At 36.8% G+C, this 19,631-nt stretch overlaps 1 protein-coding gene across 13 annotated transcripts in view; it reads left to right on the top strand.

The window, feature by feature from the left end:
• ADGRL2 (adhesion G protein-coupled receptor L2) overlaps positions 1–12,777 on the top strand; it is a 127,971-nt gene extending 115,194 nt beyond the window's left edge. For 3 of the 13 annotated variants that reach the window (XM_086617612.1, XM_086617611.1, XM_086617609.1), the window contains 5 exons: positions 1,343–1,511; positions 5,199–5,327; positions 5,730–5,826; positions 8,600–8,728; positions 12,023–12,777. In XM_086617612.1, the coding sequence (XP_086473738.1) occupies positions 1,343–1,511; positions 5,199–5,327; positions 5,730–5,826; positions 8,600–8,728; positions 12,023–12,777 (1,279 nt within the window). Of the gene's footprint in view, positions 1–317; positions 363–649; positions 677–1,342; positions 1,512–5,198; positions 5,328–5,729; positions 5,827–8,599; positions 8,729–8,953; positions 9,036–9,540; positions 9,559–11,315; positions 11,354–12,022 lie in introns of those variants that run through there. The other 10 variants (XM_086617606.1, XM_086617605.1, XM_086617614.1 and 7 more) reach the window with 8 other exon arrangements.
• Positions 12,778–19,631: the final 6,854 nt, after the last annotated feature.

Raw genomic sequence — 19,631 nt, 5'->3', positions numbered from 1 at the left:
TTTGGCAGCTCTTCTTTAGATAGCCTTTTACTGTATTCTGTATAGCTTTACGTTGTACTGGAGGTTTTTGTTATCAACACTGAAGGGATGGTGCAACTTTCTAACACTGAGGGTTGGATGTGAAAGGGTCTTATGGATTTGCTTTGAATGTTGAAAATGGCCAAGGGAGATTTTCAGTAAGGCTAACTTTGTGAACTAGATGTTCTAGATAGGTCAGTATCAGCTTCATTGCATGTTGCATGGTGAGAGAGAGAGCTAATCTTTAGCATCTCTCTCTTTTCTTCCTTTTCCTCTTTCTGTCTTCTCATCCACACCAGTAATTACCGTGTTTGTGATGGCTACTATAATACGGACTTACCTGGGTAAGATAGAACCCTACATTAACAAATATCTAGCATGATTTTTAACTTTACAAACTCGGTCAATATTGTGGATTTCCCTTAATTTTAATTAACAAGTCTTGAGATACTTGATTTGCTAAAGAATTTTTAACTATTATATGCCTTTATAATTTTAAATTGCTTGCCTCTGCATTTTGAATTTCCTAATTTTGACTAATTTTTATAGACAATTAAAATGCTCTTATTAATTTCTGTTTCAATTCTGTCTAATAATTTTGTTTCTCTTTTCTGCTTATAATGCTTTCTAGCTATGAAGATAATAAGCCATTTATCAAGTAAGATCATTAGTTAGATGTGGAATTCACTGACTAAATTCCCTTTCCCTTTCATTCTGTGACGTTCTATATAATTCCTTTTCCTTAACCTATTCATGATGGAATCTTTTTTAGACTATTCTGTAGAGCAGTATCCATATTTTTGTCACATTTCAGCAGGGTTTCTTCATGCGGAAGTTAGATCATCTAGCTTCAGTTTAGCTGAGTTTATCGGAGCATTAAAGATTTGGGCTCTAGGCTTTTAATCTGCTGTTTAACCTTTGTGCATTTGTGTTACATTATTTGGTGTCATATGGCAGCACCACTGCTTAAAATCTATGGTGTGATTAGTGGCTAAGCCAGATTTATCAATCTCTTTTCTAAAAGCAGATAAAGCAATGGAGTAGCTGGGCTTGCGCTATGCTTCTGCATTTCAAAATAGTTTTGATATCCTATGCAGTTCTTGAGAAAGAAAAAGGTCATATCTACTCTTGCTGTTTTCACTGGAGACTGAGAGTACTAAACGGAATTGTTCTTTCTTTAATAGATAAAAGGTTAAACCCAAGGAATTTTTACATTTGAATGTGAACCTAGTAAAAGTCAACTTCAGGAACTGAAATGTTAATATTGGATTTGATGACATGCGTTCTCATAAGTAATGTTACTAAAATTAATTTTCTTTTACAGATCCTGGGTCCTGGGTGCATTTGCTCTCCTGTGTCTCCTTGGCCTAACATGGTCATTTGGCCTGCTGTTTATCAATGAGGGGACTGTTGTGATGACGTATCTCTTCACAGTATTTAATGCTTTCCAAGGAATGTTTATTTTCATCTTTCATTGTGCCCTCCAAAAGAAAGTAAGTTACTGAAAACACAGATGCATGTTCCCTAACTCCTTAAAAGTACCACATATATGGCTTAAAAAATAGAGAAATAATAGCAATGTCAAGAACTGGAGTATTTTGAAGTAATTTGAGGAGGAGACTAGGATTCAAAAGCAATTCTTGCTGTGTGTGCTTACGGGAGTCACGTAACTGCTCTGTGGCCTGGGCGGGTTTAAAATGGATGCAGCATTTCCAAAGTAAGCTTGAAAAGTTTTGACGCTTTGGGGAAGAAAATTACTAGAGAAAATGTACCGTTTAGCATTGGTAATGTAGTACGTGTTAGTCTGGACTTACAGCCAGAAGTCCTTAATGTGTACATGACACAAATCCTGCCTCCACTGCAGCACTGCAATCAAAGGATCATTTTCAGTGTCAGCCCATCTCAGCCTGGAAACTCTGTCTCTTTCTCATATCAAGGCAGAGGACCTCTCCTGAGATCCCATTAAGCTGCCACATAAAGCTACGAGTGATAGGCAGGGATTGTACTATGAGTGCTCGTTCATTACAAAATTAAGTGAGATCTAAAAATTAATTTTATTATGAACTTTGACACACCTTGGAAAAAAGTAGTCGTTAACACTAGATAACTGCTGACGGGGAGAATTTTCCAAAGATGCCAGCATGACTACTTTTTTCCAAGTGTTTGCCTCCCGCAGCAATCCAATAGCTTCATGCTCTTAACCGGGAAAACTGGAATCCCCTGGCAAGAGCCTTCCCTCACGAGTGGGCTGTGCTAAATTAGTTGTGCTCCTCTTTGCCTGATGGGAGCAGAGGGGTCCAGAAGGAGCAGACTTGCTAGGGAGAGAGAAAGCTTGAACGGGAGAGGGGAGCAAACAGGAGAGAAGGAAGTGAAAGGTGCAGCTGGGTGGGATTCTCTTTGAATTCCTTGCACCCCTTCTCTTCCTCAGACTGAGGGTGGAGACTGCTTCCAAGAGTGCCTTAGAGGTGCTTTAGTGAAGGACCGAAAAAAAAAAGCTCATAACCTGTGTTAGAAGGCATGACAAATGGAAGTGAAGAGAGTTTAGAGGAAGGGTAAACATCAAAAAATACCACCCAAAAAACAATGTAAAATGCAGTACATCTTACATTTGGAAATACCTAATTTGTAGTATTTAGATTCTAAATATTTTTACCAGTTTTAAAGCTGGAGACCTAGCAATTATTAACTCCCATTATAATTAGCTCACCAGAGACATAATTAACTGATATTTATAAAATGGTTTGAGACCATTGGATAAAGCGTTGCTGTGTAAGTACAAAAATCACATGCTTGCGTGTTCTCAACTGTACCAGCTCTAACAGTATCAGCATCTCTAAATTTGGTGTAGACAATGGTATTCAGCCATGTTTTAGGAAAAGATCTGGTAGACAGAAAGAATTTTATCCAGATGAATACAGCACTCCTCTCATTTTGAGAAAACAAAGGGGCACTTAGAGAGGAGATTGAGCCTAAGAAAAGAAGAGAGGGAAGAAGATGCAAACATTCTCAAAATGCAAATAATTTCTAGATTAGGGTTTCATATAGTGTTGCCCTTTCCACCGCTTGTATTGGACTTGAAAATCAAAAGCAGATTCCTTTTTTTTTCTTTTTACAGCTGCATTGTTTTTATATTAAGTGGAGTCAGCAAAAAGCAATATTAAAATACCAGTCAAGTGTGAAAATGCATAACCTAGAGCCATAAGATTTATACCTGAAAGAATGTTAAAGCTGCCATTTAAGATTTTTAAGTTTCGTTGCCTTTGACTGGATATCATCCTATCCTCTGTCTGCATAGCTAATGTAGTCTTTTTATTCTGTTATTACTACTTGGTCACTAAATTGAACAGAGAAATAGAATTGTGAAAGTGAAAACTATTATGTTTCCAGTTCTGACAAGATGATAGCGCTGTTGCTTCCATCAGTTTCCAACAAGCTATAATTTAGAAATAATGACAGTGGAATGCGCAGTGCTGACAGATAATGTACATTCACTGCAATATAGGCATTAGGCAAAACCAGCCCTGGAGGGTGGTATTTGTGTAAAAATACAGTTTTGATTGCTATTGTCTCTACTATGTAGTGGTTTGGAGCATTTAATATCCATTAGTGTTCAGGAATGTATTTTCTTAGGTGTTACACCATCTAGTCATGATATATATAGTCTTATGTTTTTCAGACTACAGAGTTAAGATTGTAATTCTATGTCCATGCATTTCTGTTTTCATTTTTTATGTGTCTTTTGTGCTGATATAGATAGGATTTCACTTAAAATATATACCATATACTTTTAGAAAAAGATGAGTTATTAGCTTGAGGCTAAGGCACTAACTATTCAAATTTTCTTCAACCTTGTCATTTATAGAAATATCACAATATGTATTCCATGAGTAAAATTCTTGTAATATTAAAAACAGCACATGGCATATGTAAATCCACACTATGAACTTTTTGCATTTTCCTCTCTCCCCTTTTTACATACACATAACTTTCTTTCTGTCCTGTATATTCATAGGTCAAGCAGAATTTCCAGATAATCTGAAATCCAGCTTTTCTCAGAAATTTAGGAGTCTTATTGATGTAGAAGAGACGCTTAGATTCCCAAGTATCTGGTGGAAGATTTACGAATGTAGACTTACACATCTTTACCAATTTTATCCACTGAGTCCTTTCACCGAGGGAAAGGACTGTCACTCTGCCGAGATGCACTCTTACCTGAAAACAGTAGTCAGTGTAGCAGTCACCAAATATGAGAGAATTCACTGCATGTAAACAGACCTGATTACTTTTACAACAAATGTTAACACATATTAGTTACAAAACTAAAGTTTCCAGTAGGTCACTGGAAACAGAAAGTGAATAAATGCAGGCCAAATACTGGAATTGTTAATGAGTTTTGCTGCTCTCTCAGACAAAAATCTCATATACATAGCTATATTCAAATTTCTAGGTTCAGCAAAGACACAAGGATTTTATTTTTTGGTCCTAAAAGTGAAAGATGCTTCATTTCTCAGCCTTTACAGCTCAAAATCTGAGTTTGGAGCACTGACGATGCCTCCACCAGCATAGCTGACGCTCTGTCTAGAGTGGGGCAGTGGCTTTTGCAAGCAGGTGTGTCTGTATAAACTAGCAGCTGTTTGAGTTACAAAGAGTAGCTTTCTATGGAAACGGCTTTGTAGTCATTGCAGGTTTTGCACACTTTCTTGGAGGGATAACGTAATGGGCAGTACTGAGCAGTGCAAAAGCTAGTTACCTCAGCCCTTCTTGTGTGCTAGGATGGGAAGGAAGATAGGCTTTCTACGGTTTCTGCACCAAAAGCTCTCATAAAAAGGGCTATTTTCAGCCAGCATTGAATTCAGGTAAACTTAACTATATTAATCTAAAATATGAAGGTGAAATAAAAATAATCCCATAAATAAATCAGTAATTATTATTCAGGCACATCTAAATGAAGTGCATTTATACTTTGGAAAGAATTTGTTCAAAAGTCCTGGATAGCTGATAATGCTGTCACTAATTAGGGAAAAATACCTGCTTTTGCTAATGGCCATCAATTCAACAGACAAGAATTATCTATTTGCTTGAAAAGTGTGTGAGCAGGTTCAATGCAAGGTTCATGTGTTTTTGCCAGCAGAGATATTTAACAGTGTTTTTTGTGCTAAGTAATTATTTTTCCTCCATAGGTACGTAAGGAATATGGCAAATGCTTCCGACATTCCTACTGCTGTGGTGGACTGCCAACTGAGAGTCCTCACAGTTCAGTGAAGGCATCAACAACAAGAACTAGTGCTCGCTATTCTTCTGGCACTCAGGTAACAAAGATTTTGACAGCATCTTTTAATTAACCTTATTTATAGAAATCCTCTCATATGTGTTCCACTCAGAAGCACTAATTGCCTTCTCATTCTTACCGTTTAGATGGCAAATACGTACTTTGCGTGGTAGAACTGATTTCTTTTTAAACATTTCCTTTTACGTTGGTCTAATGCAAACACCTTACTTTTCTTGTATATAGGAAGGTTTATGCCATCATGTTTCATCTAAATGAAATTTAATAAATCAGAGTTTTAATAACAAAAGAAGGAGTTTTACTATGTGCTAGAAGAATGGCTTACTTTAGGCCCAAATACAAATATTCTACATAATAGCACATAAGTAGGAAAAAATCTTTTTGTAACTTACTATGCTTCTGTCTCACCGCTTTATGTTAACAGAGTCGTATAAGGAGGATGTGGAATGACACTGTGAGAAAACAATCTGAATCGTCTTTTATCTCAGGTGACATCAACAGCACTTCAACACTTAATCAAGGTCAGTCACTGGGAACATTTCAGTTTTAGAAACCTTAAATTTTATAGAGATTTTATATCATTTAACAAAGAAGAATTGAAAAGAATGTTTTGGAAAAAAAAATCTGGAACAACTGTTCTCTAAAAGCAGAATTTTAAAGTCCTCCACCAGCACATTTTAAATCCGTGTTCCCTCAACTGGTCCCCTGCTATAGAAGTTGAATTCCTCCATTCGTGGGAATGTATTTAAATAAGTTTCATCAATAATTTAACTTAAAAGCAAGATCATAATTTTAAATCTTTCCTAACCTTTATAGGTTAAATCTGAAACAGAAATATGAGTGCAGTAACATTTTAATGCATATTGGACTATGATTTTTAGGTGCAGAAATTTTCCCAGTGAAATCTAATTGATATCATTTCTATGCAAAAGATGTCTGTAAAGCATTTATCTTTTCTATTTCAAAGAGCATCGTATCTGTCACATGGGATAGAATCCAGATTTTCAGGCACAGAGAAGCCAGAACTCAAAATTTCTCAGCTCAAATAGACTTTGAAATCTGTAACCTCATTCTCATGCCCAGTTAGAAGACAAGGGTATTAACCGAGACAGAATGTCCCTTCCTTCCTCCCCTTCCCCTTGTGTTTTTTTAAGGCAGTTTGAGCTAGCAGTGGAGGGAAGACTGCTCTGTGCAAGCCAAGTTCAAAGCCTGTTCTTCCACCCACGTCCCTAGGAGAAGAACATGTAGCCCTGATCTCATTGGAATCAATTCCTGCTCAACTCAGAAAGTTTCAAACAGAAAATTCACCACTGTCAGGGCTGCTGTAAAGCCCTCATCAACCACAAAGAGCAAATTTTCTTCCCTTGTTTTTTTCCAAGATTTGGTAGTAGGGACATGTACTTAACTCATATTCATTTTGGAAGTAAAAAAAAAAGTGGTATATTGCAAAAGAAAAGAAAGCATGACTCTATTTTAGTTATTTGGTATACAAAAAGTGGATAAGACCTGTGCGTCTCACTGCTCCTTCCATCTGAATCTTGCGTGTTCCTGTGGCAAAATCAAAATTAAGTAACGTCTTGAAGGCAGAAAATATGTATTTTTCATGCCTGAGAAAGAAGTATATTCCCTTTCAGTGTCTTACTAAAATCCCATAAATACACTATAGATAGAAGTCTGGGATTTCACCCTAATTTGATCTCTCTGACTCCTGAGATTTACTTTAACTGTGCTGCACCCTCAGTTAATGCAGAGCTGAACACAGGTCTTGGAAGCTTCTCACTGTTTCGGAGCTCTGGTCTCAAGTCATTGGATATGTTCTGCCATGATACCATCTTTATTGAATTATAACATTGTCACTATCTCAGCAATACATACATATAAGGGTAGTTTAGTAATTAATGACAAGTGTCATTTTTCCTTTAAAATAAAAATCAAGCTTTTAAAGGTAGAAAAAAATTTTGGATTGAAAAAATTTCTCTTAACTATAAATTACAGGTAATAATTCTAATCAAGATTAAACACAGTACACAAGCAAAATATATTTCAGTTAGTATTTCTAGTAATATGTACACTACAACTGAAAAACGCTATGATAAAATCTTTTTAGTTGTTCGCTCATACAAATATTCGAATAAGACTAGCATAATCAGGCAATAATTCTCTAAATCTTAGAATTTTCTGCTCATTTTTGCTACCAAGTATCTATGGTAGTACAAAAGCATTAATATTTGGAATATATACTATCTTTTACTTGCCAAATAACAATACCCATACTATAAAAATATAGCTGGCTTTTTAGTTATCCTTGAGTCTGTAATACACTGATCCTGATACAGTGCTGTGCAATCCAATAGAAAAGAAAGTGGAATTTTTCCTTAATGAAATGTTTAAAGTAAGTTTTAAATCACAGTGTTGGGGTGGAATGTGTGTCATTATTCCAACACATTTTTCTTCCAGTAGCTATAAATTAGAGATTAATTTATTTTTTAATAATTTCTCAGAATATGCTGATTTTTTTGTAGTTATTTCAAGAGTTGTTTAAATGGTGTTTCATTAACATGTAAAATGGGTTTTAAAAAAATCTGTTCATGTAGTATTTTGCTTCATCTTACATTGTTTGTAAACTGATTATTTAAAGAAAATTTATCATTTGAGGAATTCTTTTTTAAAACCTGGCAGAAAAATTTGCAGCATGAATGTCCCAGGAGAAAATGTGAATGCTCTGATTTCTTAGAGCAAATATTTTGCTTTCCCCTCAGCATGCATTCTTTTGCATATACTAAGATATGCTTCTTGCAGTTTGTCATCCACTGTCTATTTGAAAAGAGTAATTCCCTTCCACTATCCGTGTGTTTTTAATAAAGTGAATAACACCTCTGATCCTGTCATAGGAGACTTTTCAATACCTTTCAGTTTGAGAAATTCAGTTCTCTCAGTTCTGGACAGAAGTGTTCTATATGATCATTTTTAAAGTTATAATAGCTTTATGTAGTACCTTGATCTGTACACATTTAATTGCTATTCTTGTGTAACAGTGATTCTGTATACATTAGTAAATGTCACTCTCACCAGATGTTTACTTTGGGGATTTGGACAGCACCTGTGAATTACTGGAATCTAACTGTATTTTCCTACTCCCATTTAAAATACATAGCTCAAATACATTCAGAAATTTTCAGCTGAATTACATCTGACAAGTCCTACATGATTCATGATAAATATAAAATATTCTTTATTGAAACTGTCAGCCTAAAATTAAAGAACTGACATTTTTTTCTGTTTCTTTTGCTTTAGGAATGACTGGCAATTACCTACTAACAAACCCTCTTCTTCGACCACACGGCACTAACAACCCCTATAACACATTGCTCGCTGAAACAGTTGTATGTAATGCCCCTTCAGCTCCTGTGTTTAACTCACCAGGTGTGCTTATACTTCCTGAATAAAACCGCTTTTCTTGGCTCGCTCCAAATCCTTTCTTTTCCCTAGATAGAAACTCAAGTTGCAATACCCTAGCTGTATGTTCTGAATTTCTGTCAGTTTGAGAAACACAGTATTGCCAATGTCAGCTTGTAAAACTGCACTATATTATAGTAATGCCTTTGCCATAATGGTATTTACCAATAATTATCCATGTTTTTAACACAGGTGGCATAAATCTTAATATACTATTACAGGACTGACACCACATGGTCCGAGAGCCCATCTTCAAGATATATATCACTTAGAGGTATCATGTCTATGCAATGTAAGGTTGACTCTAAAGCTTGCTGAGAAAAACCTGGTTATGGAACAGATTAGATACGAAAGCAGCGCAAGGCATCTTGACACCTTTGGATACTCCAGTGTAGAAAATTGTATCCAGCGTCAAATAGATCTAAACTATAGTATAGTGCAGCTTTATGGTAGATCAATTTCCTGTAGGAAAATCTTGAGATTAAAAGTTAGCACAGTTTAGTTCTGTAGGAATCAAGGGTGTCATCACTTACGTAACATTTTGTTGTTACATTATCTAGTTGCCTTTTTTTCAACTACGGTGCAATTCATCAGTAAATATCTAGCAGTTACTGTTTGATGAGTCGTAAGATCACTTTAGTATAACTGGAACGATAAGTCTTTGATAAAGAGCTCATAAAACCTTGTTTCCAGTTTTTATTTCAAGTTTCCTTTTTAACTGAACTGTAGTTTCTATTTTCATTCTCTTGTTTTCTTACTTTCCTTATGCTTTCCTCTAGCAACCTACAGAGAGACAAGTATGGGAGTAAAACTTAACTTTGCCTATCAAATGTAAATTTTTTCAGCATGATTTTTAATGGGCACAATTAAAACATAACTAGCGGTCATGAAGTAGACTCAGCGGGCAAGTGGTTCACAATTTGCAAATGAAATGTTTCCGCATTCAAAAAGTACTTGCATACTGCTTTTTGGGAAACAACTTGAGGTCTGTAGCAAACCCTATTGGTAGCAGAAGTTATGCTATGCTGAAATAATTTGCTGTTTAAAATCAAAGAAGTGTCAAGCAGAAATGCTTAACAATTTACTTATATTTTTACATTCCCACAGTAATCTTGCTACAGGCTATGGAAAGATTTCAAATGAATTACCTGATCATGGGCGACAAAATTTGCCTCATCAAACCAATTTGAATATATTCTAGCATGCTTAACTCTGCAGTGTATCATAGAAAACTCATTTTGGATTATCAGATATATTTTGGTATCTGTTTAGCAGAAGAAAAGAGAATTAAAATTATAGAATTAAATCACTTTCATGAGGGAAATGAATGCCAGCATGTGGCCCATGTGTTGTCTACTTTTATAAATGCCATATGTTCTGTGCAGCTAAATCCATTGCAAGAAATATCTTGGAACATATATGAAATTGCAAAACTACAAAGTTGTTTAATCAAAGCTTAAAGAGACCTTTCAAGCAACCCTCGTCACTGTTTAAATCAGTACACATGGAGAGGAGTTAACAATAATGCAAATACAAAATGATTTGCAAATTACTCAGAATTTATTTGGAAATTATTACTCTATTTTTTAAAGTTGAAGACAAAAATCTTTTCAGGAGAAAATGCAATTACTTTTTAATTGAAAACAATATTTTTCAGAGAAGATTGAATTTTCTAGGATAAGCTGCAGCCTTAATTATGAAAAAAGCCCAAAACAGGAAAATGTATAATCTTTTCCAAAACAGCTTTTTTCTTATACTCCTCCAAGCCTTGCATATAATGCAGCAGCCTCACAGTGGTCAGTCTCATTTCAGTAAAGTCACTCCATTCTTTCGTTACATCCAGACATATCTGTAGATAAAGAGATTTTCTAGGAATGCTTTAACCATCTGACTTTCCATGGTTCGGACTGTTTAATTTCTTTCAGAGTTTTTTCTTTTTCCTTTGCTTGGGAAGCACTGTGCTGTCATGGTTTACATGTCTGTGTCTATAGGAAAACCTTTTCTTTATTGTGTTACCAAAATAAATTAAAAAAAAAAAGCCAAAACCAGAAACATAAAATATTTTAATCATCATAAGACTTCATTTTTTCCCCCCCTTAAACTTCTTTTCATATTTCCAGTAGACTTACCCAATCTGTCATTCCTCCAGCAGCTATGAGATATCAGCCATGGCTGATTTCCTCTTCCCATTCCACAACTAATATTTATTCTTTGGTTTAATTTCTGTGACCCATACTTACAGAAATTCCTAACATTTCTGCATTTGACTTCCATGCCCATGGTAACTGTGGGCCTAACTCTTAATTGACTATTCTGGTTCATTCAGCGCTGTCACTGTGACTGATGCAGACTGCAGGCAAACTTTGACCTTTAGAAGCCTGGGGCCGTTGTTGGCAGATAGAATATTAGTGCGAAAAAATTACATTAAGTGGGAAAAGAAAAGCTGTTATTGCTTAGTAATCTAATTTGCTGAACCCTTGCTCTAAGTTGCTGAGAAGCTCAGTAATTCTTCATCATGTTACAATAAATCATTTTACTTTCTTTTATATATCAGCTACTCTTAGGCCAGATAGCCTGAGCAGACAGACATGATGTGAGTTGTCCAAAGTGAGTCATTCCACCTGCTGTCTATCGTGTTGTTGGATGGTGCTTGTGGACCCTGGTCCCTGTAGTGTGAAAGATGGCTGTCCTTGTTTAACATAAATTCTTTGTATTTATCCATTTTTTTCATTCTTTTCTTTACTTCATCTCAAAAAAAAAAAAAGGAAAAAATGTTAGAAATGTTGTTGAAGTAGTTGCTTGCCAGTTATGTGGGTTTATGTTGTACATTTACCTTCAGTTATGTCTGTGATCTGATTCCTTTTTAATTTAGTGTCGTTTAGGACAAATTCTGTTAATGTTCTTTTTCTAAATCATGGTGGTGTACTTCAAATCATAGATGTTTCCAAATGAATTGCTTTGCATTACATATGCAAGGGCATGGAGTGAACAGTTCCTTGTGGAAGAGTCACAGAATTGACACTAAATTAAGAAATCAAAATGCCACTATTCCCCCACAGGAAATACACATTTTAATATACATCTTTCCTATAAGGTGTGCAACTGTTTATGTTTGGGAATGTTCAATAACCTAACTTTTCTCAAGTCTTACTTCCAAGTACAACTTTGTCCTGAACCACATTAAAGAATTTTGTAAAAAAAAAAAAAAAAGTGATAAAAAGCACATCAGGCAATAACCGGAGCTGTCCTTTTCCATTTCAGGACATTCACTGAACAATGCCAGGGATACAAGTGCCATGGATACTCTACCGCTAAATGGTAATTTCAACAACAGCTACTCATTGCGCAACGGAGACTATAACGACAGCGTGCAAGTTGTAGACTGTGGACTAAGCCTGAATGATACTGCTTTTGAGAAAATGATCATTTCAGAATTAGTGCACAACAACCTGCGGGGCAGCAGCAAGAACCACAACCTGGAGCGCACGCTGCCAGCCAAAGCTGTGATCGGGGGGAGCAGTAGCGAAGATGACGCCATCGTGGCAGATGCCTCATCTTTGATGCACAGTGACGCCCCCGGGCTGGAGCTCCACCACAAAGAGCTTGAGGCCCCGCTCATTCCTCAGCGGACTCACTCCCTTCTGTACCAGCCCCAGAAGAAAGTGAAGACCGAGGGAACCGACAGCTACGTCTCACAGCTGACCGCCGAGGCTGACGACCACCTCCAGTCCCCCAACAGAGACTCTCTTTACACGAGCATGCCCAACCTCAGAGACTCTCCGTATCCAGAGAGCAGCCCCGACGTCGAAGAAGATCTCTCTCCCTCCAGGAGGAGTGAAAATGAGGACATTTACTACAAGAGCATGCCAAACCTAGGAGCTGGCCATCAGCTTCAGATGTACTATCAAATCAGCAGGGGTAATAGCGACGGCTATATAATTCCCATTAACAAGGAAGGATGTATTCCAGAAGGGGATGTTAGAGAAGGACAAATGCAACTAGTGACAAGCCTTTAATAGTGTAGCAAAGAAATATTAAAGGCCACGTACAAGTATTAAAAAGACTTAATTGGCCCCGTGCAGGCTCCCTCATATCTGCTTGAAGAGACAATTCTGTTGACCCTGTGGTTCTCCAGTAACGGGGATGACTGGACATCGCAGTTCTGTGAATTTTTATAAAACAAAAACTTTGTATATACACAGAGTATACTAAAATGAATTATTTGTTACAAAGAAAAGAAATACCAACAAGGTATTTTAAGATATCTTCTGCTGCTGAATTTAACAAAATTGTGAAAAAAAAGAGAAATACTTTCCAGCCATTTTACTGCAGCAGTTTGTGAACTAAATTTGTAAATATGGCTGCACCATTTTTTTTTCTAGGCCTACATTGTATTATATACAAGGAGTAGGCTCTAAAATCCTGTGGGACAAATTTACTGTACCTTACTATTCCTGACAAGACTTGCAAAAGCAGGAGAGATATTCTGCATCAGTTTGCAGTTCACTGCAAATCTTTTCCATTAGGGCAAAGATTGAATACATGTCTAACCACTAGCAATCAAGCCACAGGCCTTATTTCATATATTTCCTCAACTGTACAATGAACCGTTCTCATTAAAAAAATGGCTAAAGAAATTCTATTTTGTTCTATTGCTAGGGTAAAATAAATACATTTGTGTCCAACTGAAATATAATTGTCATTAAAAAATAATTTTAAAGAGTTTGAAGAAAATATTGTGAAAAGCTCTTGGTTGCACATATGTTATAAGCTGTTTTTCTTACACTCTGTTCATAGTACGGTAGTATGTTTAAAATGCAAGTTCTACCCATTTTCACTTATTTTTCACTGTAAACAGTGTTCTGCTTTGACAAGTTAGTTTTTGTTCTTACGTTCTGAATTTTTATTGCCAAAAACCATAATTTGGGGAGAAAATTGTTTTAGAAGCCAATTATGCCAAGCCTTGCACAAATTTGATATAGCTAACAAAGATTGTAACTCAGTTCCCTGTTCATTCTTTAATCAGGGTTGGGTGGTAAGGGGTAAAGGGGACACTGGACACTTCTCACAAGCTTTCTCGTGAATGAAAGGTGCCTGTCCTTTAAAAAAAATAAATAAAACATAACTATTACTCTTCCATATTCCTTCTGCCTATATTTAGTAATTAATTTATTTTATGATAAAAATCTAATGAAATGTAAATTGTTTCAACAAAATTCTGCTTTTTTCGTCCCTTTGTGTAAACCTGTTAATATTGAGCCCATCACTAATATCCAGTGTAAAGTTTAACACCTGTTTGACAGTAAATAAATGTGAATTTTTTTCCAAATAGGTAAAATGTGCATTATTATGTACGAAGCATAATTGGCATCAGCAGTCCTTCAACCCAGCTGTATCCTGCTTAGAATGGCTTCTTTACATTTCATGATTTAAGTGTTGAGAATACAATAGAATCTGTCTATATGGCTCTACAGAAAAAAGGTCATCTTTACTCTAGTCAATTGAATAGGATCAAACTCAGACATAGCAGGGTCATTAGGAAAATGCACTGTAATTTCATATATTTACATAACTTTTAAGTAGGCGTCTGTACTGAAATTAAAAATAAGGTGGTAAAAACACTACCATCGTATTCTCGGCAACAGTAATTCACAGTTAATTGTTAGTGATGAAGAAACGAAATGCCAATTGTTGCAGTGGGGAAAACATGAATAAGCAGCATTTGGATAGCACTCGGAGTGCTATCCAAATAATTAGTCCATCACGGCACTGTTTGGAGTTAGATAAATAAGCATGACTGTCCCCGTTTTTATATGACTAGAGAACTGCAGAAGGCAGCTGATGCCCAAGATGTTATCTAGAAATCAGTGGCAAGTTGGAAGTCTGAAGTCTTTGTTGTGTTGATTCCCAAGCCTCTTCTGTCCCTCTCAACCAGGGCCTCTCAAAAATAACGCCAAGGACTTCATTTGTCACAACTTCCAAAATTGTGTTCTTCCAAATAACTCTAAAATTAATGCCCTGTGATCACAGAGGGCATAGTTCCATGTGAGGCCACTGTGGCTCTATGTATGAGAACACCAAAGTTTCATTTGAAAGCCGTATCAATTCTGTTACCTACTAATATATAAAGTCCATTTGGAAAATAAATCAATGCACTTTGAAAAAGTTTGGATTTCAGAAGAATATTTTGGGCAAGACTTCCTGCTATTGAGACAATTCAAATTCTGTAAAAAAAAAAAAAATCCAAGTTGAGATGGAATTGTGGGGTTCAGGTAACCCCAATGTATGTTAATCAGGACTGTGACACCATAGCAATTGTTCTTGAAGAAAAAGGCATCTTCACCATGGACCCTACTGGTAACTTTAGCCAGTATGTTCCTTTACACTTAAAAGTTACTGTGTTTACAGTAGAGTCACTGGAACATTTAAAATTTAATCAGAAACTGTTTACTTCTGTTTAATAGAGATGCTTTAAAAATCTGAAGTCTCTATGAAATAATTTGTTCTGATTCAGGGTATACAGCAGACTCTTTGGAACAAAAATGATTCCCTTGATCTGTCTGGCAACTTAAAAGCATACTGCCTTCTACCTAGGAAATCGTGTCTTAGGGATTTAAAAATTGTGGTGCTCAAGTAATTACAGTACACATGACCTAATAATATCACCAACTTTCAGCAGAATCTTCAACCTTAGTTTGAGCAAGTACTCCTTTGTGTCTAACTAAAGGTGGCAAAACTACATGCTGGAAAAAGGTTTGTAGCATTGTGATCTTAAATATATATTCAGTTGCAAATATAACAAGTATTCATAAAACAAGAAAAATGCAGCTGATGAACCTAAGATGAACCAGCTGAACCTAAGTATCATAAGGGAATTCTTTTGTTAGCTTCTTTGTAATGTAGGTGTTGCTTTTTAGTGAGCCTGTTTTTTTTAATGTTATGCTAGTGAGTGTCCTGTGTTTAGCTAGCAGCTAGCAGCTGATACCCTGCCATGTTTCTGTTGGTGTAACTTCTCAGTGTAGTAGGTTACAATATAATTATATAGCCGACAGCTTATTGTAATTTCTTTATGTTCTCTCTCACGTTCCTGCCATCTTGTCTTGGGATCAGAAGGACAGAAGAATTCAGAGGAAGAGTTCGAGAATAGCGAAATAATGACAGCAGAATTAATGGAAACAAGTGTTTCTTCAGGGTCATCAGTTAACCTGTTCCTATGATGGTGCCAAGGATATGCTGCTATTTTAGGCACTGCCTTTCAGAAGAGCTGTAATTTTCTTAGGGCTAGTAATCTCCTGTTAGTATCAGCGTTAACCCTACTGGCTCAGTTCAATTCTTCCTTGTAACTTCAGTCCAGTTATATGAATTCCTACAAAAGATTAAATGGGATGTACATTTAGTGAACTGTTGTATAATGGTGCTATGCATTGTTTGATATAAAATACATCTCAATTCTACATAAGTGAACCATAACATGAAGAAATGCAACACTGGTAATACCTTTATAGTTAAAATTAACCTTTATCTGTGAATTCTACAATACACCTTTGCTTCTTTTAAATTGGAAATGAAATTACTAATAAAGTTTACATATATTCAGTTATGTAGGCAATAAAAGGTGTTTCAAATTGACATAAGTTATGGATAAAATATGTGTCATATTTTTCCTATTTTTTCCTAATTTTCCTAATTTTTAAGGAAATATTTTCTGAACTACTCAGAACAGACATTAGCAGAACAACAAAAAAAAGTAAACAGTCCCTGTGTACTGTTGTTATCCCACTTTGCCTCAAAACTAACAAAACTTGTCTTCTAGACTTGATTACATGACAACATATGCTAGTGCAAAGTTTTATCCCTGAATAAAATTATTTTTTAAATCAAGAAAAGTTACAGGTAGACAATTATATGTATATGAACATCTTCACTGGGGTTTTAACTCACTAATTCTAGGAGACAATGGAGAATGAAAAGTAATGGCACACCGCAGTAATTCTTCAGTTCCACCTCAACTGTAGCACTGCAAATATTCTTATGCCAGTAAAGCACACCTTAGATTTTTTTAAAATAGATGGTGACAGTCACCTTCCATGTTTATGAAGAGCACTGCTACCATTTCAGTAAGTAAGGGTCTTGCTGTATGGCCGCACTGAGGTAAGGACCCCAGGTTTATGGATGTCACTGACATGCTGGGTCTCTACTAGGCAACTACAGCACAGGTTGGAATCCAGCTTTGCATTGAGTTGGGGATAAAAATCAGCACTGCCACAGCCCTGGAAGGAAGAGATCTGTGCCTCTCATTTATGTAAACACTTTGTAAATTAATAGAAATTCTATTAAAGGATCTGGCTCAAGCATCCAGCTCCGACAAAAATCTGGAATAAAGGTTCATTAGGACCCTGTCTATTTCAACAGAGCGTTTGGGGATTTTTTTTCAGTAAAATCCTTCATGTGGTTTTTAGAACGACAACTTCCAAATCCTTTTATTCATGCAGGATAAATTCTCAATAGTATTTCATTAATTCATGCCTAAGAGCATTAATATCTCTTCTTACTGTATTATGTCATCATTAATCTCAGCCGCTCCCCATCAAAGTTCCTGGCATGTGAAACGGATCACACCATGGTGCAGCCTGAGTGGTTATAAATGCTACTGAAAATCATAGACGCCTCAACTCAGCAGTGAGGAAGTTTTAAAGGACCATCCCATATAATGCACCAGCTGCTGAAGTCGTCAGTCCAGAACTCCAGACTGGGGAAATCACAGTTGAACAGTCACATTTAGAATAGGTAGTTTTATCCAGAAAATTCTTCTACAGCAAAGTTTATGTAATGCTTAACGATTTCTTCCTTGAGTACTCACCTTCTGTGTGTTGGAGCAGGAACCCTGGCACAATGCAGACTCTGCACTGCCCACCAGTTTAGAGACAGCAAAGCTGAGCACAAAAATGTCTGTGCACTTGAAAAGGTCTGATTCACAAATAGGAAGCAGCAGGTCAGTATCTGTACAGGCTTTTTGAACGGAGAAGCAGGATCTCCGAATAAGCAGCATTGAATAGCTATCGAATAACTGTTCCAGTCCTCTCGTAGCGTAAGAATTGCTTTAAAGTAGCATAATGCTGAACTTTCGGCTTCCATGATTGCTTAAGAGAATGAGTCCCAAAGGTTAATGAGGTTTTCATGAAAATAATTCATTTTCATTCTCTTTAAATATACCACTTCGCTGCTTTTTAGAAACTTCTTAGCTTTTATTCTTTATATCACTCATTGTTTTAAATACTTCCCCTCCATCTTCTATTACTTGACTCCTTTCTAAACAAATCTTTGTTTACAGCCTCCTCTGTTTGCCTCATCATTTAGATGCCAGTCCACAGAATTACTTTTTGTCAGTATGCTGTAAGAGGTAGGGAATGAGATAGGGATGAATTGTTATTGTTGATTTAGGGATGGAATTGTATTTTCTGTTCTGTGCTTGGTTTTTGTGGGTTTTTTTTTTCCTTCCCCCACATGGTCACATCATCTTTTGTTTTCATAGTATCCCTTCACAACACATTTTTTTTCCACTAAGCTGATCATAGCAAGTAATGACCTAAATAGCTATGGTTAATTTAGAACCCTGCAAAGCCTACAAATACTTCCAGTTATTCGCTTGAATGTGTGCCCAACCTTGTATTTGTCAGCATCGCATTTCATCTGTATCACACTGCCCATTTATTCACTTTGTTAACCCAGGTCATTCACAATCTTCTCTAGTTCTGATCAACTGAAATAATTCTCTGTTAACAGCAAACAGTGCCACCTTTCAGACAGCATGTTCATCCCTCTTTTTAGATAGCACCGGTTTGAATACCGAGTGTTGGGGCACTGTACTATTAGCCTTTTGCCATGATAAAAAAATTGACCATTTAATCCTGCTCTGCCTCTTAGTTTCTAATGCACAGCTACTTCAGCTCTTACTTCCTCTATACTGGTTTGCTTTAGTGGTTTCTTGGTAGGGATATTTTTACAAGGATTTTTTTTCTTTTTTAAATCCAAATAAATTACATCAACCATTACCTCCACTCTCAGCAGCTGCACGATTGACTTAATTTTAGTGTGTTAGAGAGGCACAATTTTCTTGCCCTAACCATTTACATCTCTTTTGGCAATGTTTCCTCTGCATTATGTGCTTAAATGTGGACCTGCTAGATGTCAGACCCAAAAAGCACTTAACTTTTCAAAGTGAAACGGGTGGAATTTAGGCACTGAAATCTCAAGGTACACCATCGACAGGCAAAATGGGCATCACTTCAGGGGAAGAAGTAATTCTAACCTTGTAGACACACACATTTTCATCACTAAAAACCTCTTGTCATCCTGTTTTGCTGACGCATGTGTGCAGCTGTGTCATTACAGCAGAGGTGAGCCGAGGCAAGCCAGGCACCACCAGCAGCGTCCCTGCCTCATCGCGTGTCCCACTGCAGCCTCCAAATGCCACAATCCCAAAATCAGGTTACGAAGGGGCTCCTTCCCTCCCCCTGCTGTAGCTACTGTCCTGACAATAATTACAATTCGTCTGGAGGTGAGAGATAAGCCCTGTAAGTCTGTGTAGCCTTGTGGTGTGAATGCCATCATCAAAGGCTGCACCGCTTGCTGATCTGCCTGCACATCCATTGGCTCCATGCAGCCACAGCTGCAGTTGCCAATCTTTCCAGATCTACGTGTGTATCCCTTCTCTGTGGAAAACAGGCTGTGAAACTTCTCCCAGCCCTTTGTTTGCACCACATGGCAGTTGCAGGCTCTGACCACAGTGGGTTCACTATTCACGTTGTGAAAGGGTCACGGATCCTGCGCGGATCCGAACCCACCGCACGTTCTGACATCGCAGAGGCGA

This window comes from Tauraco erythrolophus, chromosome 10 (assembly GCF_009769465.1).
Source record: "Tauraco erythrolophus isolate bTauEry1 chromosome 10, bTauEry1.pri, whole genome shotgun sequence".
Lineage (NCBI taxonomy): Eukaryota > Metazoa > Chordata > Aves > Musophagiformes > Musophagidae > Tauraco > Tauraco erythrolophus.
This window is presented reverse-complemented; position numbering and strand designations above follow the sequence as displayed.